The sequence below is a fragment of the Chaetura pelagica genome, unplaced genomic scaffold, assembly GCF_000747805.2.
Source record: "Chaetura pelagica isolate M959 unplaced genomic scaffold, ChaPel_1.0 scaffold139, whole genome shotgun sequence".
Taxonomy (NCBI): Eukaryota; Metazoa; Chordata; class Aves; order Apodiformes; family Apodidae; genus Chaetura; species Chaetura pelagica.
In genome coordinates, this window is record NW_009970717.1 from 5925693 (window position 1) to 5946226 (window position 20534).

The 20534-nt window shown below is 38.8% G+C and overlaps 1 protein-coding gene across 1 annotated transcript in view; it reads left to right on the plus strand.

The window, feature by feature from the left end:
* Window positions 1-36: 36 nt before the first annotated feature.
* Window positions 37-20534, plus strand: part of CDYL2 (chromodomain protein, Y-like 2) — a 51794-nt gene continuing 31296 nt past the window's right edge. Inside the window, exons 1-2 of the mRNA XM_010006246.1 lie at window positions 37-124; window positions 1376-1410. Coding sequence (XP_010004548.1) covers window positions 37-124; window positions 1376-1410 — 123 coding nt within the window. The remainder of the gene's footprint in view (window positions 125-1375; window positions 1411-20534) is intronic.

A 20534-nucleotide genomic window follows, 5' to 3' on the forward strand; every position in this document is an offset into this window, starting at 1 on the left:
GGTGCAGCCCCGGGCGCGGCGGAGGGGAGAGCGGCGATGCGTCGGGCGAGGGCTTCCCGGCTCCCAGGTCGGAGGGAAGGAGAGAAAAAGGAGCTGGCAGGCCGTTGGCGAGACCCGGCCGAATGTTGACCTCAGGCACCCAGTTCTAATGGCCGAGCTGAGAACGAGTCTAAGCGCTCTTCCCGTGCCAGAGAAGAAGACGGGAGAAAGCAGAAATGACAAATAAGAAAGGCTGGACCCAGGTATTTTAAACATCCAGCTCCAGTAAGTGGAACCAGGGTGGAAGTCTTACCATCTAGAAAACCAAACAAGACTGGAGTCCTACACCAGTTCCTGGCCTGGAGCACCTCCTCAGGCTCCACCTTTCTTGGTGAAATGGCCATGTGTGTTGTGGTTGTCTGGAGGACACGGTTTGAGGGCTAGGACAGAAACAGTCACCTTCCAGTTGGAACTGTGTGCTGATGATTAGGCACTGCTCAACCTCAGGACATGCTCAGGTGTGGAATTGCTGCTGTCGTTGGTTGAACGTGGTTGGCCTTTCCATTTGATGATCTTGATGATCTTAAGTGCAAAAAGTGGAGGATCTGACGGTCTTCGTGTAGACAGTTTTTATTTTGTCATGGTCTTTCAAAGTCTTTAACAAAGGTCATAGTTAAGGGATGACAGTGCTCTCTGTTAGAACTTCATGTTGCTGAGTGGGACACAGACCTCCTTTCAAGTGAACAGCGCTGAATGCTCTCCTGTGTGGTGTTAAATTATCAGAAGTACATGATGATTTGAATAGTTGGCCTTTTCCCCAATGTTTTACGATACCTGTCATATTGCTCTGCAACTCTAAAGACACTGTATGTCCCTGGTGTTGCTGCCGTGACTCTGGTGTAGCCAGTGGGAGTTCTGTGAAGGACAACTGTGACCCAAAAAAGTTAGTGATACAATTTTGTACTAGTAATTTCTGGGAGGCGTAGAGGATCTTTGCCTGGTCTTGTCTAAGTTTTACTTAGATGTTTTGATTAATTATAGAAAGAAATAAAACTTACACCTCTTAGGCCATACTGGTTTAGCTCCTGCTCATCATTAACAAATTCTGCTTTTCCATGAGCTTGGTGTGGTTACAAGACAGCCCTCTCTGGCTGTTGGCTGTGGGCTTGCACTGGGTGCTACCGCGTGGGATATGAGTGATGTTGCTCAAGCCGTGACCTGGCTTGAAGGTGTTCTGTGAGAGAGCTGTACTTAGATCCCAGTTTGCAGTCAATTTCAGGCCCAGTCGCTTTGCAGGCGTTTGCGTTGATGAATGTGAATTGTTAGTGCTGTGGTTCAAAGTCTCTGAATCACTTCCTTTCTTTGTTACTCCATTTGAACCACTTTTGCTTATCAGTGTATAATACGAAGGAATTGTATCCACCAGAACAGGTAAGTGGAAGTATGACTATTCATTTTGTGTTGCGTGAGGTGCCTGGAATATGAGCTTCTCAGCTGGTTATGGTGTTAAATCTTCATCTCCGTGCCAGATACGTGGGAAAAAGCATTTGGAGGCCTTAGATTATCCATCCATCTACATTTTGCATCTCCACTGTGAAGTCCTCCGTGACGAAGGTCAGAAGAAACATCTAGAAAGCTGAAGGGTTTTTATGTCTAATAGGTAGCAAGTGTGCAGATGTAGCTTCATGTAAAAAATGAGTCAGCTTTGCCTCCCTGCTCCTTCCCATCCCAGAAAACCAACCACATCAAAGGAAGTCAAAAGAAATAAGCTCTTACAGCTGTTATGTCCCACACCAGTTGGCACGTGAGATGAAGTGGTTTCTGCCTTCAGAGATGACACCTCTGTTCTTGCTTGGATACATCATTCTTTTCTGTCCTGAAGAAGAAGTAAAACGTTTTGCGGATGGCAGGATGATCATTAAACAGTTTCAGGATTTTAGCTTGAAATACTTTGGGGCCATGAAGTGTAAATAATTTGGGACTTGTGCTGACAGCCCAAAGGTATACAACAGTCCTGATTCTTCTTTGCCTCCATTAGTAGCACCTGAGGCCTTCAAGGGTTCTTACTGAACTTCAGCAAATTATTTTCATCGGCAAAATTATTTTTGTTAGAGCCAATCATGGTCTTAGAGCCATGATAAAGCGCATTGAAAAGTACAGTCTACTACCTTTAATAACTTCTCATATTTTGGTGGCACTCAAGAAACTTAAGAACAAAATTTAAGTTTTAGAAATAGGTGTGCATATTTATCCTATCAGTTGATTGTTTTTCTACTGTCATGTTACTTTAAAAGACTTTTCAACCTTTTCAAATTAAAAATAAATTCAATTATAATCTTTATATTAAAGCAAAATAAGATCACAGACAAAATAACCTCAGTGTTTGGTTAACTAGGTGTCTTTTTCTACTTAGAAATGGCCTGAAATACCTCCTATTATATTTCTTTTAGGACTGTGAAACCCATTTATTGTAGAAGCAAAAGAACACTCATTAAAGATCTATGGTGCATATTCCTTAGAAATAACAAACTGAAAATAAAAGACTGACAAAAGGGTATTCACAGTGGCCTTCAGTGAGGCAGCCCTATCTTGCTTTATGATTCAAGTGCACTGTTGGATGCATTGATAGGAAATCCTCATTAGTCTGGGTAACAAACAGAAAGGGTAATGTATTTATGCTTAAATACCAAGTTTGTTGATTCACATTAAAGTTGTTGTCAGTAATTTGAGGGAATATTTTTTGTTTTCCATGTAGAATTTAGTTCTCACATTTTCTGATCACAAATATTTCCCTCACAAAGGCTCTGGTATTCAAAATATATGAGATGGCTTTAGTGGGGAAAATACCTCAATATGAAAAGTGCACCTAACTTTATTTTTCCAAGCACAGAGGATCCCTTTTACTGCAATAAATTCCACTTTATTGGTGAATATATGAATTGGTTATCAGGATTGTGGAGATGGTCACGAAGCTGACTTTGATGCTTATCCTTTTTATTTTATTTAATATTTGGGGGGTTTATATACAATAAACAAAATTAGACATTCAGGGGTGATGATGTTGGCATCTTAAGTCTTATTTTAACATTGTGTCAGATTATATTACAACACCTTAGATAAGTGATCTGAAGGTTATAGCTAAATCTCTGAAGGAGACTGTCACATGCACGTATTCCTGGATCACAATAATAAAATTAGTCTTTAAAACTCAGCCTATTTTGCATTGAAGTGTTGCTCTGGGTGGAAGAGTGACATTTAAAAAAATGGCATCTTCTCAGTCAAATGACACAGTGCCCATGGATAGCAGGCTTGTCCACCATAGTGACAGCTTTCAATTAAATTTATGCCACTGTGTAAGAATAAGCTGCAGTTTATTTTTGCTGATGTGATTCAAGAGCAAGACAATGTATTTCCGGATGAGTTACAACATCTCCCTTTTATACCTGCACTCAGGTACCAGCAAAGTCAAAACTTGAAAGTAATAATGGCACTGTTTGGCCTACTGAATCCTTATTACATGTGGAGACATGCAAATGGGAGAGAACACAGCTGAACTTTTGGATGCTGGGTTTGGTTTGCAGATGCAGAGTTTAGAAAATAATCTTTGTTTTACAAAGTGGGGAAATGCACATTTTTGAGCATTCTGGCTTTCCACCTGGCATCTCTTTCAATGGAGTCACTTCTTAGGAGAGATGCTTCCTTTAAGCAGCTTCTTGAACTGGAAAGCAGAAATCTGTAGAGTATTTCACACAGGATCTTCTAAGAGGTAACTTGTAAGAAGATGGTATATTTAAATAAATTATTTACGTTGAGAAATAATCATATCTATTGATACAACAGTTCCGTGTTAAGGAACAAGACTGATTTCACAAGCAGACAACACTGACTTGAAGTAGAGTCTTGGGAGCTTAGAAAAGAGCCAGGCACCTGCTCCTTCTGCAGTTCTTCTTGCAAATATGGCAAGCTGTGGGTGCAGTGCTGATTTCAGTGATACACGGCTTGTTCCCACCAGCTAAGCATCTTTTATATTTATTTATTTTTGTGGAAATGCTTTACTAACAACTATTTTGAAGAATCAGCTATTTGTGTCTACATTGTCATTGATCTATTATCAAAATCAGTTTTTTAGCAGACAACTGTCCTCAGAATAATGTCACCTGTGAGCAATATTACCCTCAGTCAGTAGAAATCTAGAAGTCTTGCTGCCTGATGACATTTTTCAGGACTCTATTCCAAATTAGGTGTGATTTGCAGTGCAGACAGTATTCTTTAATCCCAAACTGGGCAGTCATCTGGACAATAGATTAACTGAGGTATAAAGCCAATAGCAAAGAGTTAACCTGAGGTCCCTTCTGCTCGGGTCTTGTAGTTCTCTAAATTAAAGATACTGAGTTTCAGAAGTGTAGTAACTGGGTAACTCCAGCAACACACATTATCTTACTAAGAAATCCCAGTGCCCAGCCGCATGTGGAACATTACAATGAATGTAATGACTGTCCTGTTTACCTACAACATCACTCTGTTACCAGAATTCCAACTTCCTTGTTACATTGTAAACTGCTTGGCATATTTTGGGATACTGATTTCTTATGCATGTTACCATCTCATTACAATCTTGATGAAGGGTTTTACCTGGATCAAGTGTAGTTAACATCAAGATGCATGTTATAAACATACTCCTGCTTGGAAGGGCTACTGAAAACATACTCTGTATCACTCTAAAGCTTCAACACCTTCAGTGAAGACTTTCCCACTACCAAAGACACTCAAACTGGACAAGCTTCCCTTTGTCATCCAGGTTCAGTGTTCCTACCTATCCAAAGATTAAAATTAGATAGATTTTTTTACAACACTTTCTGAATGACAAATGCAGCACTGTGCTTTGGGTTGATCTTTGATTCAAAATTAAAATCCAGCAATAAACTGTTTAGTAATTGTTTCTGAAAGTTAAAATATTTAGAGAAAGATGCTTCAAATAATGGCAAAATATAAATGTGGTCTAATACTGAAAGAAATTGGCTAATTATTTTTTTCTAAATCAATGGAGTAATTGTGATGGCCAGCTATGTTGTAAACAGCATTTCTTTGTCCATTCATTTGACTTTTAGCAGTATTACAGTTTCTTGGCTCTGTAAATTTTCATCAGTGCAATCCCTTTTTGTTGTTCCTCCTTAGCCATGTATTTTTCAGGAAATTTCTACAGCATATTTAGTAACACTGGCTAAAAGTTAAAATTAAATAGTTAAGTGTTCCTTGTGTTTAAATTATTAGAACAATATAATCTATAAGAAAAATAAGTGAAATATCTGCAATGTAGGGTAACTAGTAGTGGGGTATGTGAATGCTGGTTTGCTTTACATTCATGCAAATAAGAATATCCTGGTTTTCACAAAAGGGAAATCATCCTTTTGCCCTGTTGAATAACCATGTCACACTCTTTATTATCAAAACTTTAGACTGGTAATATTGCAAAGCTGAAGGAAAATACACTTCAATCTGTTTTCTTCTATTATGCAGAGAAAATGTAGATTCCAGTACTATTTCAATGCTATCTCATTATCAGTAATTTTATCAAATATTGTTACAAATCTAGTAGGTGTCTAAAAACTTTCACAGTAAGTTGATATGTATGACCTGCATAGGAAAAAATTATTTTTCACGTGGTTTACCGAAGTAGGGGAAATAGGTAGTGGCATGATCAGTAGACTACAACAAAACACTAAAGCAAGAACAGCATTGGAAACATCTGTCAGAAAGACACTTTTCTTTGAAAACAGCAGTTGCCCCACTTGGACTTTGCTATATTTCTCACAGACCACCCACAAAACTCACTGCCCATTCCTTCAAAGGGGCAAACGAGGAACAATGAGGATATTTTCTTCTATAAGGTACTTTGCTGCATTTATTTAGATTTTGTGGGGTTTATTTGAAATCATCTTATAATAATGTAATCACTTACATGTGCTCAGCATCCAATGGATTAAGAAGGATACAAGGGACACACCACTAAGTCTGAGCTCCATTGCACGCAAATTAGTAGCTCCTATAAAAAGAAATAGAATCAGCAGGTATGTGTGAACATGTCTTGGTTTGGAGAAGAGCTAACATGAAGTTTTAGAGGAAAGTCACATCTCACAGAACTGTTAGTCAATATGTGGATAAAATGGCTCTGGCTGGTATAAATGGATTTTCAAAAAATATTCCAGTAAGATCCTATGGAGTGGCTGCTAATGAAACAAAGCTGTGATCCAGAAAGGCTGGTCAACTCTTGGACTACCTGGTTCAGAGAGGAAGAAATGAAGGGTAGTTGTGGTGGAGTGTCCAAACATCAGTATTGGGACCTTTGTTGTGCAAAAGAATCATTTGAAAATAATTGCATTTACTGCTGATAACTTAGAGATTATTATTAGCATTGTCAAGGAAAGTTTGACAGCGAAGAGCTGGCTGAGAGCAGCTGAAATAGGTGTTTATGAATGCAAGCTAATGATCAAAGGAAAGATAATCCTGACTATACATGCATAACAATGAGCCCTGAAGAAGCCGTTACTATTCAGGAGAGATCTTGGAATCATTGTGAAAAGTTTTGGGTGTGTCTACATTAGTATTCTAATATGTATCAGGTGCATGCTTTTGAAGTGAATCTCCCTGCAAACCCCATATGCTGCACCTCCCTCTGCATCACAGAGCTGTCTTGGACACAGCAGTGACTGCCCTTCTTTCAGACAGAACAAAACCAGAAATGTGCCAGCTCCTAATGGGTGTCCCATCCATGGGACCAGATGACTGCTTGTCAGAGGTCAACCTCAGGCCAAGAGAATTTGGGGTGTTGTTAAAAACACCATTGAGAATGAAATGGAAGATGATCAGCAACATGTCACTGGGGAATCATAGAATCCTAGGGGTTGGAAGGGACCTCAAAAGATCATCTAGTCCAACCCCCCCTGCCAGAGCACAGCCTTCAGGTGTGTCAGCCACTCCTCCCAGCTTAGTGTCATCAGCAAACTTGCTGAGGGTACATTCTATACCCTCATCCAGGTCGTTGATGAAGATGTTGAACAACACCGGTCCCAGTACCGACCCCTGAGGGACTCCACTAGTCACACACCTCCAACCAGATTCTGCCCCATTGACTACAACTCTCTGACTCCTTCCTTTCAACCAGTTCATGATCCACCTCACTACCTGATCACCAAACCCATACCTGATCAACTTATCTACAAGGATGCTGTGGGAGACGGTGTCAAATGCTTTACTGAAATCAAGATAAACCACATCTACTGCTCTACCATCATCTATCCACCTAGTAATTTCCTCATAGAAGGCTATGAGGTTAGTCAAACATGATTTACCCTTGATAAAACCATGCTGACTGCTCTTGATGACCCCCATGTCCTTGATATGCCTAGAGATAGTGACAAGAACAAGTTGTTCCATCACCTTTCCAGGGATGGAGGTGAGGCTGACCGGTCTATAGTTACCCGGGTCCTCCTTCTTGCCCTTCTTGTAGACTGGTGTGACATTTGCTATCCTCCAGTCCTCATATACTGCTGTGCTGCCACATCTACAGGAATGTACCCACCTCGAGAAGAATGCCAAACAATGCAGGGAAGGACCAATGGGTTGTTGCACAGTATGGAATGGCTGTCAGTGGAAAGACACCTTGTGAGAACTTCCTGGCTGACAGAAGTGACCAAGGAAGATATGAATAGTATGGAAAAGACAAATAGGAAATGATTAGTTCATCCAGTGATTAATGCTATTTCTCATTGCACAAGAAAAGGCATGCAGTAAATGAAATTATTAGGCAAGTGGCTGTGACAAAGGAAGTACTTCACAGTATTTAAATCTTGGAAGTCAGAACTGTAAATGTTTTCAAAGAATGGTGAAACAGCTTCTTGGAGGAGAGTTCCATTTATAGCTTTCAGCAAGAAAAATCTTTGACCTGCTAATCACCAGAAGCTAGGAGGGTAGAGCAAGGGCATCACTTTACAGATCCAATAATAATTTCTATTAGAATATACAACATGTGAAGCTACATGGACCTGTAGTCTGACCTCATATGGCAGTTCTTAGTTTTGTACTTACTACAGTCATTAAACAAACACAGGTATTGACCTAAGATGTTGATACAGTCTGCAGAGATCACAAACATACCTTACAAGTTGTATTCTGGTCTTCTAATTGCTCAACATTGTCAGTTAGTATCCTTACAAATTAAAGGAGAAATCAGAATAGTGGGTTCAGTTTCCAACACAGAATAACTTTGTTTCTGTTATAGAGATCCTACTTCCAATGAGATGCAACAGGTGGTAGAAGCAAACAAAAGAGTAGAAGGGAAGAGGTGGTGAAGTAACAACATTGATTAAAACATGCATAATAAAAATGAAGTTTGGGCTCATTGCCATAGCTCTGGATAATAACCAGGTAAAAGAGATAAACAAGAAAACATTTAGAGTAAATGCATGAATTGAGTCAATATTATTGGAAATATATATTAATGTGATATAACAAAATCAGCTTTCTCCTACTTCTGTGAGAAAAGCACTTCAGCATCTAAAAGGTTTTATCCACAACTTGTCTGTATTTACATTTTTGGATGGTCTTCATAGGCTTCCTTAATGCTGCACAGGGCTGTTAATACACGTTTAGCAATCCTTAAAGGCCTTACCTGAATATACATTAAAAAGCCACTAACTTCTAACAAAACCATCAAGCTGCTCCCGTGTTGTTGTATTTTATCCAGTAATGGTGATTATTGCTATAATGAAATATAAACAGTATCATTTATAACTGACCAGATCAACTTGCCAAATTCTTTCACGCAAACAAAATTAACTATTTTTTACATCGCTTTGCAGTCACTGCATTGTAAACTGTTCTTAGATGTCAAACTAACTGCAAAGGAGAGCTTTGCTTATGTATCTTATTAGCTTTAGTAATAAGAGAGATACGACAAAAGAAAGTGTAACTTTACATCATTTTTAGGAAGAGAAAAAGATTATAAATTTTGTTTGACTGTGCTGATGGACTTCACTTGAAATGTTACACGGTGGAAATTTGTTCTAACAGTATTTTTGAAACCATTAAATAATTTCCATTTTTGGAGAAGGGACTAATTAGCAAAATATAAAATCACATTATCACAGTCATAAATGTGATGAATTTGTCTTTCAGAAATCTTTTTGTGATAAGTTTCAGGTGTTTTAGCACAGAAGTCCCAATAGGAGAGATGCTGGGGAATTCTTGCTAAATACAGTTCATTTGGAGAGTAAATGCACATTAATGTTTCCTATGCTCAGAAATGGATTCTGAGTCTCTTAAACTTCAAGGATGTTGAGCACAAAGGGTTTTTGGTGATTAGTGCAAGGGAGGAATAGTGCAAACTCCAGTGCAAATGCAGAGGCATGAATTTAGGATGACACATGGTCAGAAGACCTTTGATGAGAAGTGATTGAACTTGTATCTACCTAGGCAGAGGAAGTAGCAACCTTTTAGATTCAGCAATGGTACAACATAACAATAGAATTTAAAATTAAATAGGAATAAGACTCAAGAATCAAAATCCACACATGGAGGAGGATGGAGACTTTCTGGATCCCAAATTAAGTACTAGACATTATTGGGGAAAAGATACTTTTAAGTACTAAAATGCCTTCACTTGACTCTGGAGGAAACAGCATGGAAGTTGTTGAAGGAATAAATACTGGTTGGTAAGAGGCAATTAAAACTTCATTATTTGACTGCAGAAACTGGAAGCTCAACTGTAATAGAGTCTGGGGACACAGACTTAAGCTTTTCACAACCCAAAAATGTGAAAAGTTGAAAAGAAGCTTTCTCTCTTGTGTAATTAAACAGTACCACTGGTTCATAATTTTCTTCTGTGCTGAAATATCAGAACCAATGTACTGTAACAGTCAGAAAAGGAGATGGTCGAGGTGATAAGGAACTTGACAATGTTTTATCAAAGTTGGCATTATTATATACTTAATAAACAGAAGAGTACAAAATAATATACAGTGTTGGTATACTCAGCAAAAATGCACCATAGTATGAAATCAGTGATAAAAGTAACAGAGAACTGAAAGAAGCAATAGTTATCAGCTTTGGCTTTTTGGCAACAGCAGAGGTGAATTTTTAATTGTATTTCTTTTTGGTTTTTACCAACAAAATGCAAAATGACTGCTCTTCTGTCTTTATATATAAAACCAAAGTGTGGGGCACACAATTAAATAAAAAATAGACAGTTTAGACTGCAAAACTTGGTAACACTGAATGTTCCCATTACTTACCCTTATGGCCTGATAATGTCTTATCTACAATAGAAGCCCTACTCATCTATGCACTGATGATACACAAAAGATGTAACAGAAAGCCAAGAGAAAGCCGTGTTTGATACTGTATTTTTACACATACAGGGAAATAGCATCTCTTTTACTTTACACCCACAGAAACACTCATATTTCTTAGTAAAACAAAAAGGGTGAGGCCCTTGGCCAGCTTTTATGGCCTTCTCACTGCTGCATGTGTTTTTGCCTCTGGGTGTCAAGAATGGCGATCGGCAAATAACTGTGGGAATCATGAGTCTCTCAGAGGAACATTGGCATCACAGGGCTGAGCAGTGGTGTCAGAACCCAGGTGATTTGGATCAGCTCCTTCCTCTGACTCTCATTTGGTTTAGAACCTGCTGTTTTGTACATACTCCTGATGTGTTAGTACCTTTAGGGAAGCTGAAGTATAAATACACGATCAGGGTAGGCAGCGGGCAGGCTGCCCGTGTGACCTGACAACAGTAAGGAGTACCCTGTGTCCTCCCTCAGCAAGGACCTTTGGAAGGACATTCATCCACTGCTCTCCTGCCATCTTCCCTTTGCCTTACCAGCAGCAAATGAATTCCAGTGCCTTTCCCATGCACTGGCATGCACATGCATCAGATGACAGATTGAAGAAGGATTGCCAAGATGGCCTTGACTAAGGCCTATGCAACCAGTATCTTATATGGCATTTGTCAAGTACATCAAGATAACAAAAATGTCAAGCTCCAAGGAAGGCACCCTTTTTTTTCATTGCAGACACCACAACCTTTGGATTATTATTCTCATCAATCTTTTGTTACACTGATTGATTGAATGTGCTTCCATCAAAGAAGAGCATGGCTCAACACATGGACTGCCTATTGTACTTCAAAATCTTGTATTAACTGTTGTTCTTGCTGCCCCAGAAAGCTTCAAGCAGTTGCTAGAGGAACTGGTAGAAGGCTTCTGTCTCTCCCAGTCAAATAACCTGTCCCCTAGCCTTGTCAAGAGCACCACAAAGGATGCCAAAACTTTTTCCTGCACTGTTTGACCATCCCATGCTCTGACTTTCTAACATGACACTACTTAAGATATTTCTAGTGAGTGCCAGTGATGCCACATTTCTCACTCTTAGAAGTTTTGCAGTGTGTGCATGGCTACCACTCATTGACAAGCTACTCTGGGCTGTGATTAGAATTGTTCTACAACTGTGCTGCTGTTATTTTTTTGTGCTTCATCCAATGCTATCAAAGACCACTGTCAAACTGCTGTGTTTAGAAGACAAAGGCAGATCTTCTTTAAAATGAACTGAACCTTCTATGTGTCCCATGATTTTCCTGCCCTCCTTTGAATTGCTGGTCTTGTAGCCTATTTAGTATACAAGGAAAAAAGTCGTTCTTACTGATCAATTAAGATGTGTAAATGTTTTATTTTGGATATGCAGACGGTCTCAAGATATGTGTCCAAAGTACAGTTCACAAACCAAGGGCAGCATTCTTTAATTCTGTTTTATCCCTAAGACACAAAGCAGAATTCCTTAGGTAACTGAAATTATTTCTGCCTTAGCATAACACTTTTGTAAAATTTCTGGATTCCCTTATTAATTCTAGTGTTTTGTGCATCTCAGAATGGCTCTAAAAGAACTTTCCCTAAACATCTTTCTTACTTCATGTTCAGCTGCAGTTGCTCCTGTCACCACCAAAAGGCAGCCATTCCAAGATCATAAGCATCTCTAGTAATCAAAAGTTGCGGTCTAATGGCAGCTGATCTTTCCAAGTGCAGGGTTAGACACTGAGAATGCTGTTTAGTAGTGAGAATCACAAAGGTATGTTTTGGATGTGTATTCAAGTGCACATACTTTCACAGGCATTATGGGGATATCTGGAGATTGCCTACAGATATTTAGTATTTCATACATCACTTATTCAAGATTTGAAAAGTACTTGAGTAGTAAGCCTGAGGGTTAGCAGAGGAGCTGCATGATAAGCCTTAGATCTCACAGAACTACTGATAGCAAGACCTACCTTTTCATTCCTCCTCTGATTAACCAGCAGTGTAATCGGGCTTTGCAGTGAGATATTCAGAGTAACTGAGGGAGACGGGCTGAACCGAGGCTGTTTTACAGTCAGTTTTGGTGCTTCTTTTTTTAAAAAAAAATTTTCTTTTAAAGTGACTAGTCTTTAGCTTCATTTCTGAGAAGGTTAGTTGAACCTCTGACTCAAACAGAGACATCTCTGGTTGGGGTGTACTGGTGGCTGCAGCACTTCTGGGACAGAAACTGCAGCCTTAGGAGCACGTTCCCCTTTGCAAACATGGTGGCAGCTGCTTTTGATCTGTGGCTTCTCGCTGCTATTGTGTGGGGGAATCACTCTCTGAGTTTCAAGAGCCACAACAGAGAGGAAGTAAAGCTGTGGCTCATTTAGGACTGGGTGTTATTTTAATGAGCTTAATAAATCCTATATAGGACTGAGGGTTTCTTTGGAGTTCTCAGACCTGCAGAGCAGTGCTCTCAGTCTGACCTTTGAGCTGTGTACACTATGGAGCTCTAAAAAACTGCACCAGTGCTATGTTGCACCAATTCCAGCCACATCAGCAACCTCGCTTTAGCAGCTGTTTTCAGCATCAAGTTGATCAGACTTCTCTGGATGGAGCTGAAATGACATCCTACTGTAAATGTCTTTCTCTGCCCCAGGTCACCATTTTCACAGAAGTCCAGGAGGTCCCTACTCATGTAGAAAAAAAATTATTTGCTTTATGTAGTAAATACCCACAGAGGATGAGGAGTTGGCTTTTTTTGCTAACCAAACTCATCACATGGTTAAAGCTGAAATGTTTATGAATGTTAATATTGTTCTTGTAAAACATGAATGGCAAGGATTCGTTTCATGTGCAGTATGGACGCTGACCTTCAAAGGGCAAAATTCATTGCAGCAAAATGCAGGGTGGAAGGAGATCTTCTAAGTTATTAATTCTACAGTCACAGCTATCAACTCCTCCTCACAGTCAGCCATGTCATAAAATCATTGTCAGATAAAGAAATGGATAACTGGATCAGACTCTGGCTAACAATGAACAGGGTACTCACCCTCTCCTCCTAAAGCTAAAGGTTACTTCTGGAAAGAATTTCTAAGACTTATCTCCCATAGTGGTTAGCACTGAAAATGCATTGGAGGAAAAGACTCAGTCATCCAGTAAACTCTCAGGCCTCCTCTGCACAAAAAAACATTCACCATAGAAACCTAAAAATGACACAAGGTAACAAGCTGGTATCATTTCAAAAGTACTATTAGACATATTTTCTGGCTACAGTTCAGTTTCATTAATGGACATGTATTGTAAATTACATATTCTTGGACAATCTACTTTGGAACACTCAAGAACTAAAAAATTACATTTATAAAATTATTGTGTTTAAGTGTGCCTTAATACCAAAAGCTGAGAAATATGGTAGATATACCAAGAAAATGAAAAACCCTTAGGCTAAATATTTTTATAAAAGTAATTTAAAAAACAGAACTTCAACTAGCCCAGTTGACCTTGCTTGTTACAGCCGCCCTGGAGAGATTTGGTTGTGCATAGCTATGAGTATAGCACTGTTTAAACAACATATCAGAATCTATCAGTGGTGTAATGCTCTGTGACTTCTGCTAAGACAAAATCCATAGCTTTTGACTCAGATAATTAGGGAAATGTCTCATATGCTAGGTTCTACTGTCACTTAAAGGAAAATAATACATATATATTCAAAAATTCATGATATCCCACTATTTGGTAAAGCTATTTTTTCCTTCATTTATTATGTAGCCTTTTGAAAAGCTTTTCAGGTATCTAAAACCAAAACATACCTGAGGGTTTGGCCCTTAAGTGAAGATATTCACAACTTTCCAGAATGCTCATGGTGCAAGAGATTGTTGCTGTCTTTCAGGGAAATGAAAGCATACTAGAACACAACAGGATTGCTGTACCTTTCCTTATGATTGATCTGTGCTGCTCATTTTTTGTGTGTATGTAGCTCAAGAAAGTAGTACATCTCCCATGAGACATATGGCTAAGGCAGTCACTTCACCAACAGAGGCATATGATCTAGGCAGTTTGTACAGTGATTTCAAGATCATTCCTGATCTCAAACTGCTTGTTCTACTCTGAAGGCTCTAAGGTACTTCCTCAGCCCTGCTGCATGCTCATCTCATCCCATCCCTTTGTGCTGCTAGTGGAATTTCTCTGGATGTTACTGGCTTTGCCTTTGGGAAGTCACTGGACAGCCCTGCAATCCCTGCTGTCCATCTCCAGCTCCCTGCCTCTCTCCTGTGCCTTCACACATAGGGAAGCCTGGAAAGTGAGGCAGGTTGTCCACAGCTGAGTCCACAAAAAACTTGGCTTCAAAATGAAGGTCAATATGTACAGCTTTCATGTAGGTAACAGAAGTATTACAATACAGGGAAGTGTAGCTTTTGTTCTTTCAATAGTGAATGAAAATCTCGTTCATACTCGACTGCCCTGGACCAGTGAGCTCATGTACCACTAATGCAAACTACTGACTGAATTTACCCTGTGGAGTTCCCTGATCTCTGGAATGCAGAACTGGGTTATTTTACTGGAAATTGATTCACTAGTTGTGAATTTTGTTTGAGAAGATCACATAAGTCTTGGTTCTGTCTCTGCACTGAAGTGACAGCAGTTCTTTTACACAGTCTCAACAAATTATTTAATAAGTCTGGGGTTAAGAAGAAGATGGTGTTGCTTCATTTCCCACAACACATTTTATGGTGAATCACTTGTGCCTAGTGTATGGTTTCTCAGGTCAGCAAAACCAACTCCTTTTATATTTTCAGGCACGTGTATCCAAAGGATTATCCTTTGGATAAAAAAACTGGAATGTACTTTACTATGTTAAAAAATACACTAACCAGTAAATTCAAAGTATTTAAACTCTTTCTTACATTTCATAACTGCTTTATATGCCTGCTTTCCAAACATTCCTGAAGTGTTCTGTTTTAATTTGTTTAATTAGATTTTTTTTAATCCATAGCATGTAGTTTTTAAAAAACCCAGCACTGAAAATTTAATTTTTTTAAAGGTAGATTATTAAATTTTTTCAGCATGTGTAACTTTGATACATGACTTACTTTTAAGGTTTTGCACTCACGTAGTGTCATGACTAAATGGATTCAAATAAATATCATTATCAGCACTTGAATTTTTCACAAACACACGAGGATATTGTTGTCCTGTTTCAGAAGGGTACAGATTTGTGCAGATATAAAGCAGTTTGTAGACAGATGTGGGCAATTATCTAGTTGTTTGCAATGATCCAGTATAACACAGAGGAAAACGGTTCTCAGTGTCCATATGACTGAACATGTGGGTACAGAATTAAGACAATAAGTAGTAAACTTTTTGCTTAGCAGGAACAGAACTGGAGAATATAACTGAAACATGCACATCTTCCCCAGGTTTAGTTTTCCCTTTCTCTTTAGTAAAAATTGTGCCTTATTTAAGAGATGCATTATCTTTCTCAGTAATAAAGCAGAGAAAATAAGTGACTTGTATTGATCCGGTGAATGCAGTTATTATAGTTCTGCACTTCATAAAAATACTCTCCTTCAAAAATATTTGAAATAATGTGAGTTTTGAACTTCAAACACAAGTGATGAACCCTGACTCACTGCAGACATTTGTACAAACACAGGTGTGTTAGTGCCTTCCATCCACACTGTAAGCAAACGTCCTACTCACAGAGTCCATCTAATTGCTACAAAACACACTCTTATTTTAAATCAATGAATATGCATTTATGCCTTTGCATCTCCACATTTAGGGCCCTGTCTCTACTTTTTAAAAGCAGGTTTCTCACTAGCTGCACTGATTTAAAATGTATCTGTCTTGATTAATGCTGACACCTTCTGTAACTGCCTTTACTACTGCCCGTAAGATAGTTTGTTCCTTTCAGGCACCAGGAGTAAGTTGGTTTTACACTGGACAGAACTGAGAACTCAAACACAAGTTAAATCTGCAGTGAAAACCAATGCAATGATTGAGACCAGAGCTCGTTCTAGTGACCCTGCTCATATGAATGCTATTTCTGAGGGGGTAATCATGTATTATTCTTCCTTTTTGACAATTACTCCTTCACTGATAACTTTTGAAATTTTACATGCCATTTTTCTGTCATGCTGCAGTGGTGTCCTGGTACTCTTATCATGCCATTCTTGTTGCCTAAAGCATGTTTCATTTTTCCTTTTTTCTGCTCTACCTTTCTTCTTGGCTCTTTTCTGTATGCTGCCATCACATCAGCTTCATTTGTGTAACTAAGAAAATGAAGAATTCTACTGGTGTCTCATGACTTTTCTTCTCTTATTCCACTACTTTACAAACTGCTACTTCCATTTTTTTCACAAAGGATCCCCCTTCAGCCTTCTAGATGGTACAAATCCATCTATTTTTAGCCCTTTCCTTCTAAAACCTATCCTTGCATGGTATTATTCACAAATTTGACTGCTACTACTTTTGCTATATGGATGCTTCAAACTAGTTGCCATCTATTCTAGTTTGGATAGAAAGCATGAAATGGATGTATCATCTTCTGGCATCTCCTTATCCCTGTCCACCCATTAATACAACACAGACAGAGTTCTTAATTTTCCTTTTCCTCCTGTCTCAGTGATGGGGGAGAGATTACCATCCTCCTTCATGTTCAGGCTTGTAGGCTGGGAATTTTTTTACTTGCTGCTCTGTCAGGTATGTATTGATCATTTAAAAAATACCTGTCTCTCCTTGTATACAGTAGCTAGAAAACAAATCGTGTCGCTGGATGTTCTTTACAGCATACTCAAAAATTGCTGTTCCACATCCTGTATCCTGGAGTAGCTACCTAATATATGCTCTACTTGGCCATTTGACCTGTTTACTCATACGGAGATTTGATTTTTACCAAGCCATCATTTCAACAGAGGGCACATTATCTGCAAAGCTGTTACATTGTACTCTTTCAAGGATCACTGAAATTCACTTTTAAAACTTTGGTAAGGAGAGTGTGTTGTACAGTTGCCCCTTAGACTGACCAGTGTCACCTTGTAGCCCCCTCAACATGGAATACCCTCCTGTTGTCTCTCATCTTCTCCATGGTGCATAAGTTTTGCAAAGTCTGCAAGCTGCCCTTGGACACTGCTCCTCAGTTGTCACTCTAAGTTGGTAAAGCCTCTTTGAACAGCTGCAACTCATGCTCACATTGAAATGCTAAGTCCTCAGCACCTGTGGAAGCCTCCAAGTCACCAACAGCTCCCCAAAAACTAGTCCTTCACTTTGGTGTAAAAGGGCTAAGAAAATATTTTTCTACCTACCACACAAGAACATGTGGTTTATTTTATGACAGTTGTCCCAGTAGCATTTGTAAAGCAATGAGTCACTCACTGAGTGGTACTACAGCAGAGAAGCTCAAATATTTATTTATACTGTATTATAGCTGAACCTTTGTATTTTTATTTTTTTTTATGTGGAATCTTCACTTCTGGTTAAGCTTTGGGATGGATGTAAAAGTGTTGAACTAAAATCTTGGCCTTGAGTTAAATCTGAATGAAGTCCATATGGTGGAGAAAAAGACCAAGTGAACTGTGCAACAGAACACTAAAATAAGCTAGAACTGAACAAAGCAAATGAGAACAAACTGCAAATGAACATACAGGAAAACACACAACATTAATTTTTTTTCCAATTATTTCAGGTGCAGCTTTTATGTCAATTAATAATTGCCTCCTGTATTTCTGGACTTACTTTAATGTTGCTGAAAAGCACCTTTAGTGATAGTCATATTTTTATTTTTTAACTACTGGTTACAGATTTCCACATCTGTTTGGAAACATGAGAAATTTTAACAAATTCCAGGCAGTTTTAGTGAAAGAACTGGGATGTGCTCACATAAACACCAGTTTGCTTAGAAGTCTCTTCAACTCCTGCTCCTGTTCCTATAAAGTGCTTTTAAAATAAAAGTTAAAAACCTCGAGGTTTAAAGGCCAGGGACTCCTACTTGATTTTACTTGTCTGTAAGTAAACTGGGAGTAAGTGCTGACTGGGAGTACTGTAAAGGAAACACAGAAAGACTCAGGTTGGGCTAAACTCTTTTTTTCTGATGAACACACACATTCCCACACACACAACTGTATCATCCCATTGAAATTGTCAGAGAAACATCTGAGGAAGTAGTCCACAGCATCACTAAGCTGAGAGCCATAAATGTTCCAAAACAGCCAACTCTTTGTAGAGCTTAGCAAAATATTTTGTCTCCTTGAATTTAGATTTATCATTCATCTTTTAGTCATCTGTGCCTGTCACAGAAATAGACTGTACAAAAACAGTTTTACTTAAAGCAAACTTCATCCCTGTCTCAATTGTTGGATTAACAACATACATTGACTGTGTCTTTAAATCTCTCTTATGATAATAAATACGAGCAGCAATTCGTTTTTACTTTGTTGGTCTACAAATCAGGAAAATATCTGTTGTTTCTAAATTTAAAGTATGTGCTATAACATCCAAAACAAATTTAGCAGTATAGTAAAAATTACCAGCTGTACTTTAGTACTGAAATAAAAGTTATCGTTTATCATCAAATTCAAATGTTCTAGATGGAATTCTAACAGATTGCTCCTGAAATAAATTGTTCTAGCAAGTTTGTAGAGGTTGTGTTTAGAACTGATTTCACTTTTTAAGATAAAGGACATCAAGAGTTTGCTATGCCCTGCTTCTTGCTTTCCTTGAGAAATATGACCACGAAAATCCAACCTGATTTATTTTGCAGAAGAAAATGGGTGTTTGATAAATGCATTATTATGCTTTAAAATAAACAGAAACCCATGTTCTTTGGATTTCCACCTAAGTTGTATGAGTTGATCAATGTTTGTAAGTGAATGGGATTTAAACCTTTTTACAGAGGAACATACCCAAAGAGGTCTCCCTTACGTTGCATAAAAGTCCTTTTGATGACACGGGTGCACGCTTGGACCTCAGAGGGACAAATCCTGCTCTTCCTCCATATAAATAACATTGTCAAGATTGCCTCAACCTACTGCCAAAGAATGCCTTTATTTCTCAGTGCACTTTTTTTGCACCTTTGAAAACTGTTTCTTTCCAAATGAAAACTTAAAATATTTCTTGCAAAATCATTACATTTGAGAATAGCCAGCTGTTTGCTGGGCAACCTGTCTACAATAGGCCTGGGACAGAAGTATGTTCTGTATCATGAGCATATTCAATATAAAAGAGTTTCTATGATGTAATTGCCTACAAGGACAGAGAGTAAACATGTTGACCAGGAAGTGCTATCCCGGTCCCTGTGTTACCTGTCCATTTTCCTTTTCCAGTCCTTTCCCAAGGGACAGTATTGGTCTATTTAAAAAATGCTTTTCTTCCAGTACAAGATTCATGTGTACATTATTATTCCTATGTGCTCCAAAAACCACAATGATTGTGGCACTTCCACCACCAGTATTGTTTACACACATACACTTAAATATCCTAATAAAAGATTTAGATTACATCCCTAAAGTTACAGTGGCAGACACAATGGCTTTAACAGACTGGAAGATTTGAGCACTGTTAAGTTCTGACCAGGAGAAAGCTGCAGTTAACAAAATGAGAGAAGACAAGGGCACAAGAGTGGGTTCTGTTAGTAGAGTCAGCAACAGGGACAGATGGCATGAAGAGGGGAAGCACAGATGTGGCACCAGGGCAGTTTTCGAAAGAGCCAGAAATTTGCAACTGTGAGACCAGACTAGAATTTCAGTTCCGGTGAGACCGAACTTCAGAGAAAGGTGAGACTTCCCAGAAAAATGGCATACGATCAGATACAAGTATGCATGGAAGCTGTGGTTGGCTGTTTTTCTGCAGGCTATCAGCCAAGGGCTTCATTTGATCCAAACTGATAATAAAGGGAAGCTCCTACTGCCAGAAGATCCCTTACACAGCAAGGAAATGATGTTGCTTGCATGGAGCAAGGCTTGTGTTTCGGTTTCTTTAAAATACCTGGGTGTCAGGGAAGGTGACTAACTGAGTAGTCAGGCAGGCAAAATTCTGGGTCCAGAAAAGTTTTAGGAATGTAAAAACACCACTTATAGCAGTGATTTCTAATTGCCATGTTATTACTGTAAAATACAACTAACTTGCTTGGGGCTTCTGGTTTTCTATATAAACCTGCAATGTGGAATCACGTAGCAGGAAGCTGTGCTGGTGTTACTGTCAGGAGAGGAAGATCAATGATGCAGGCATAAC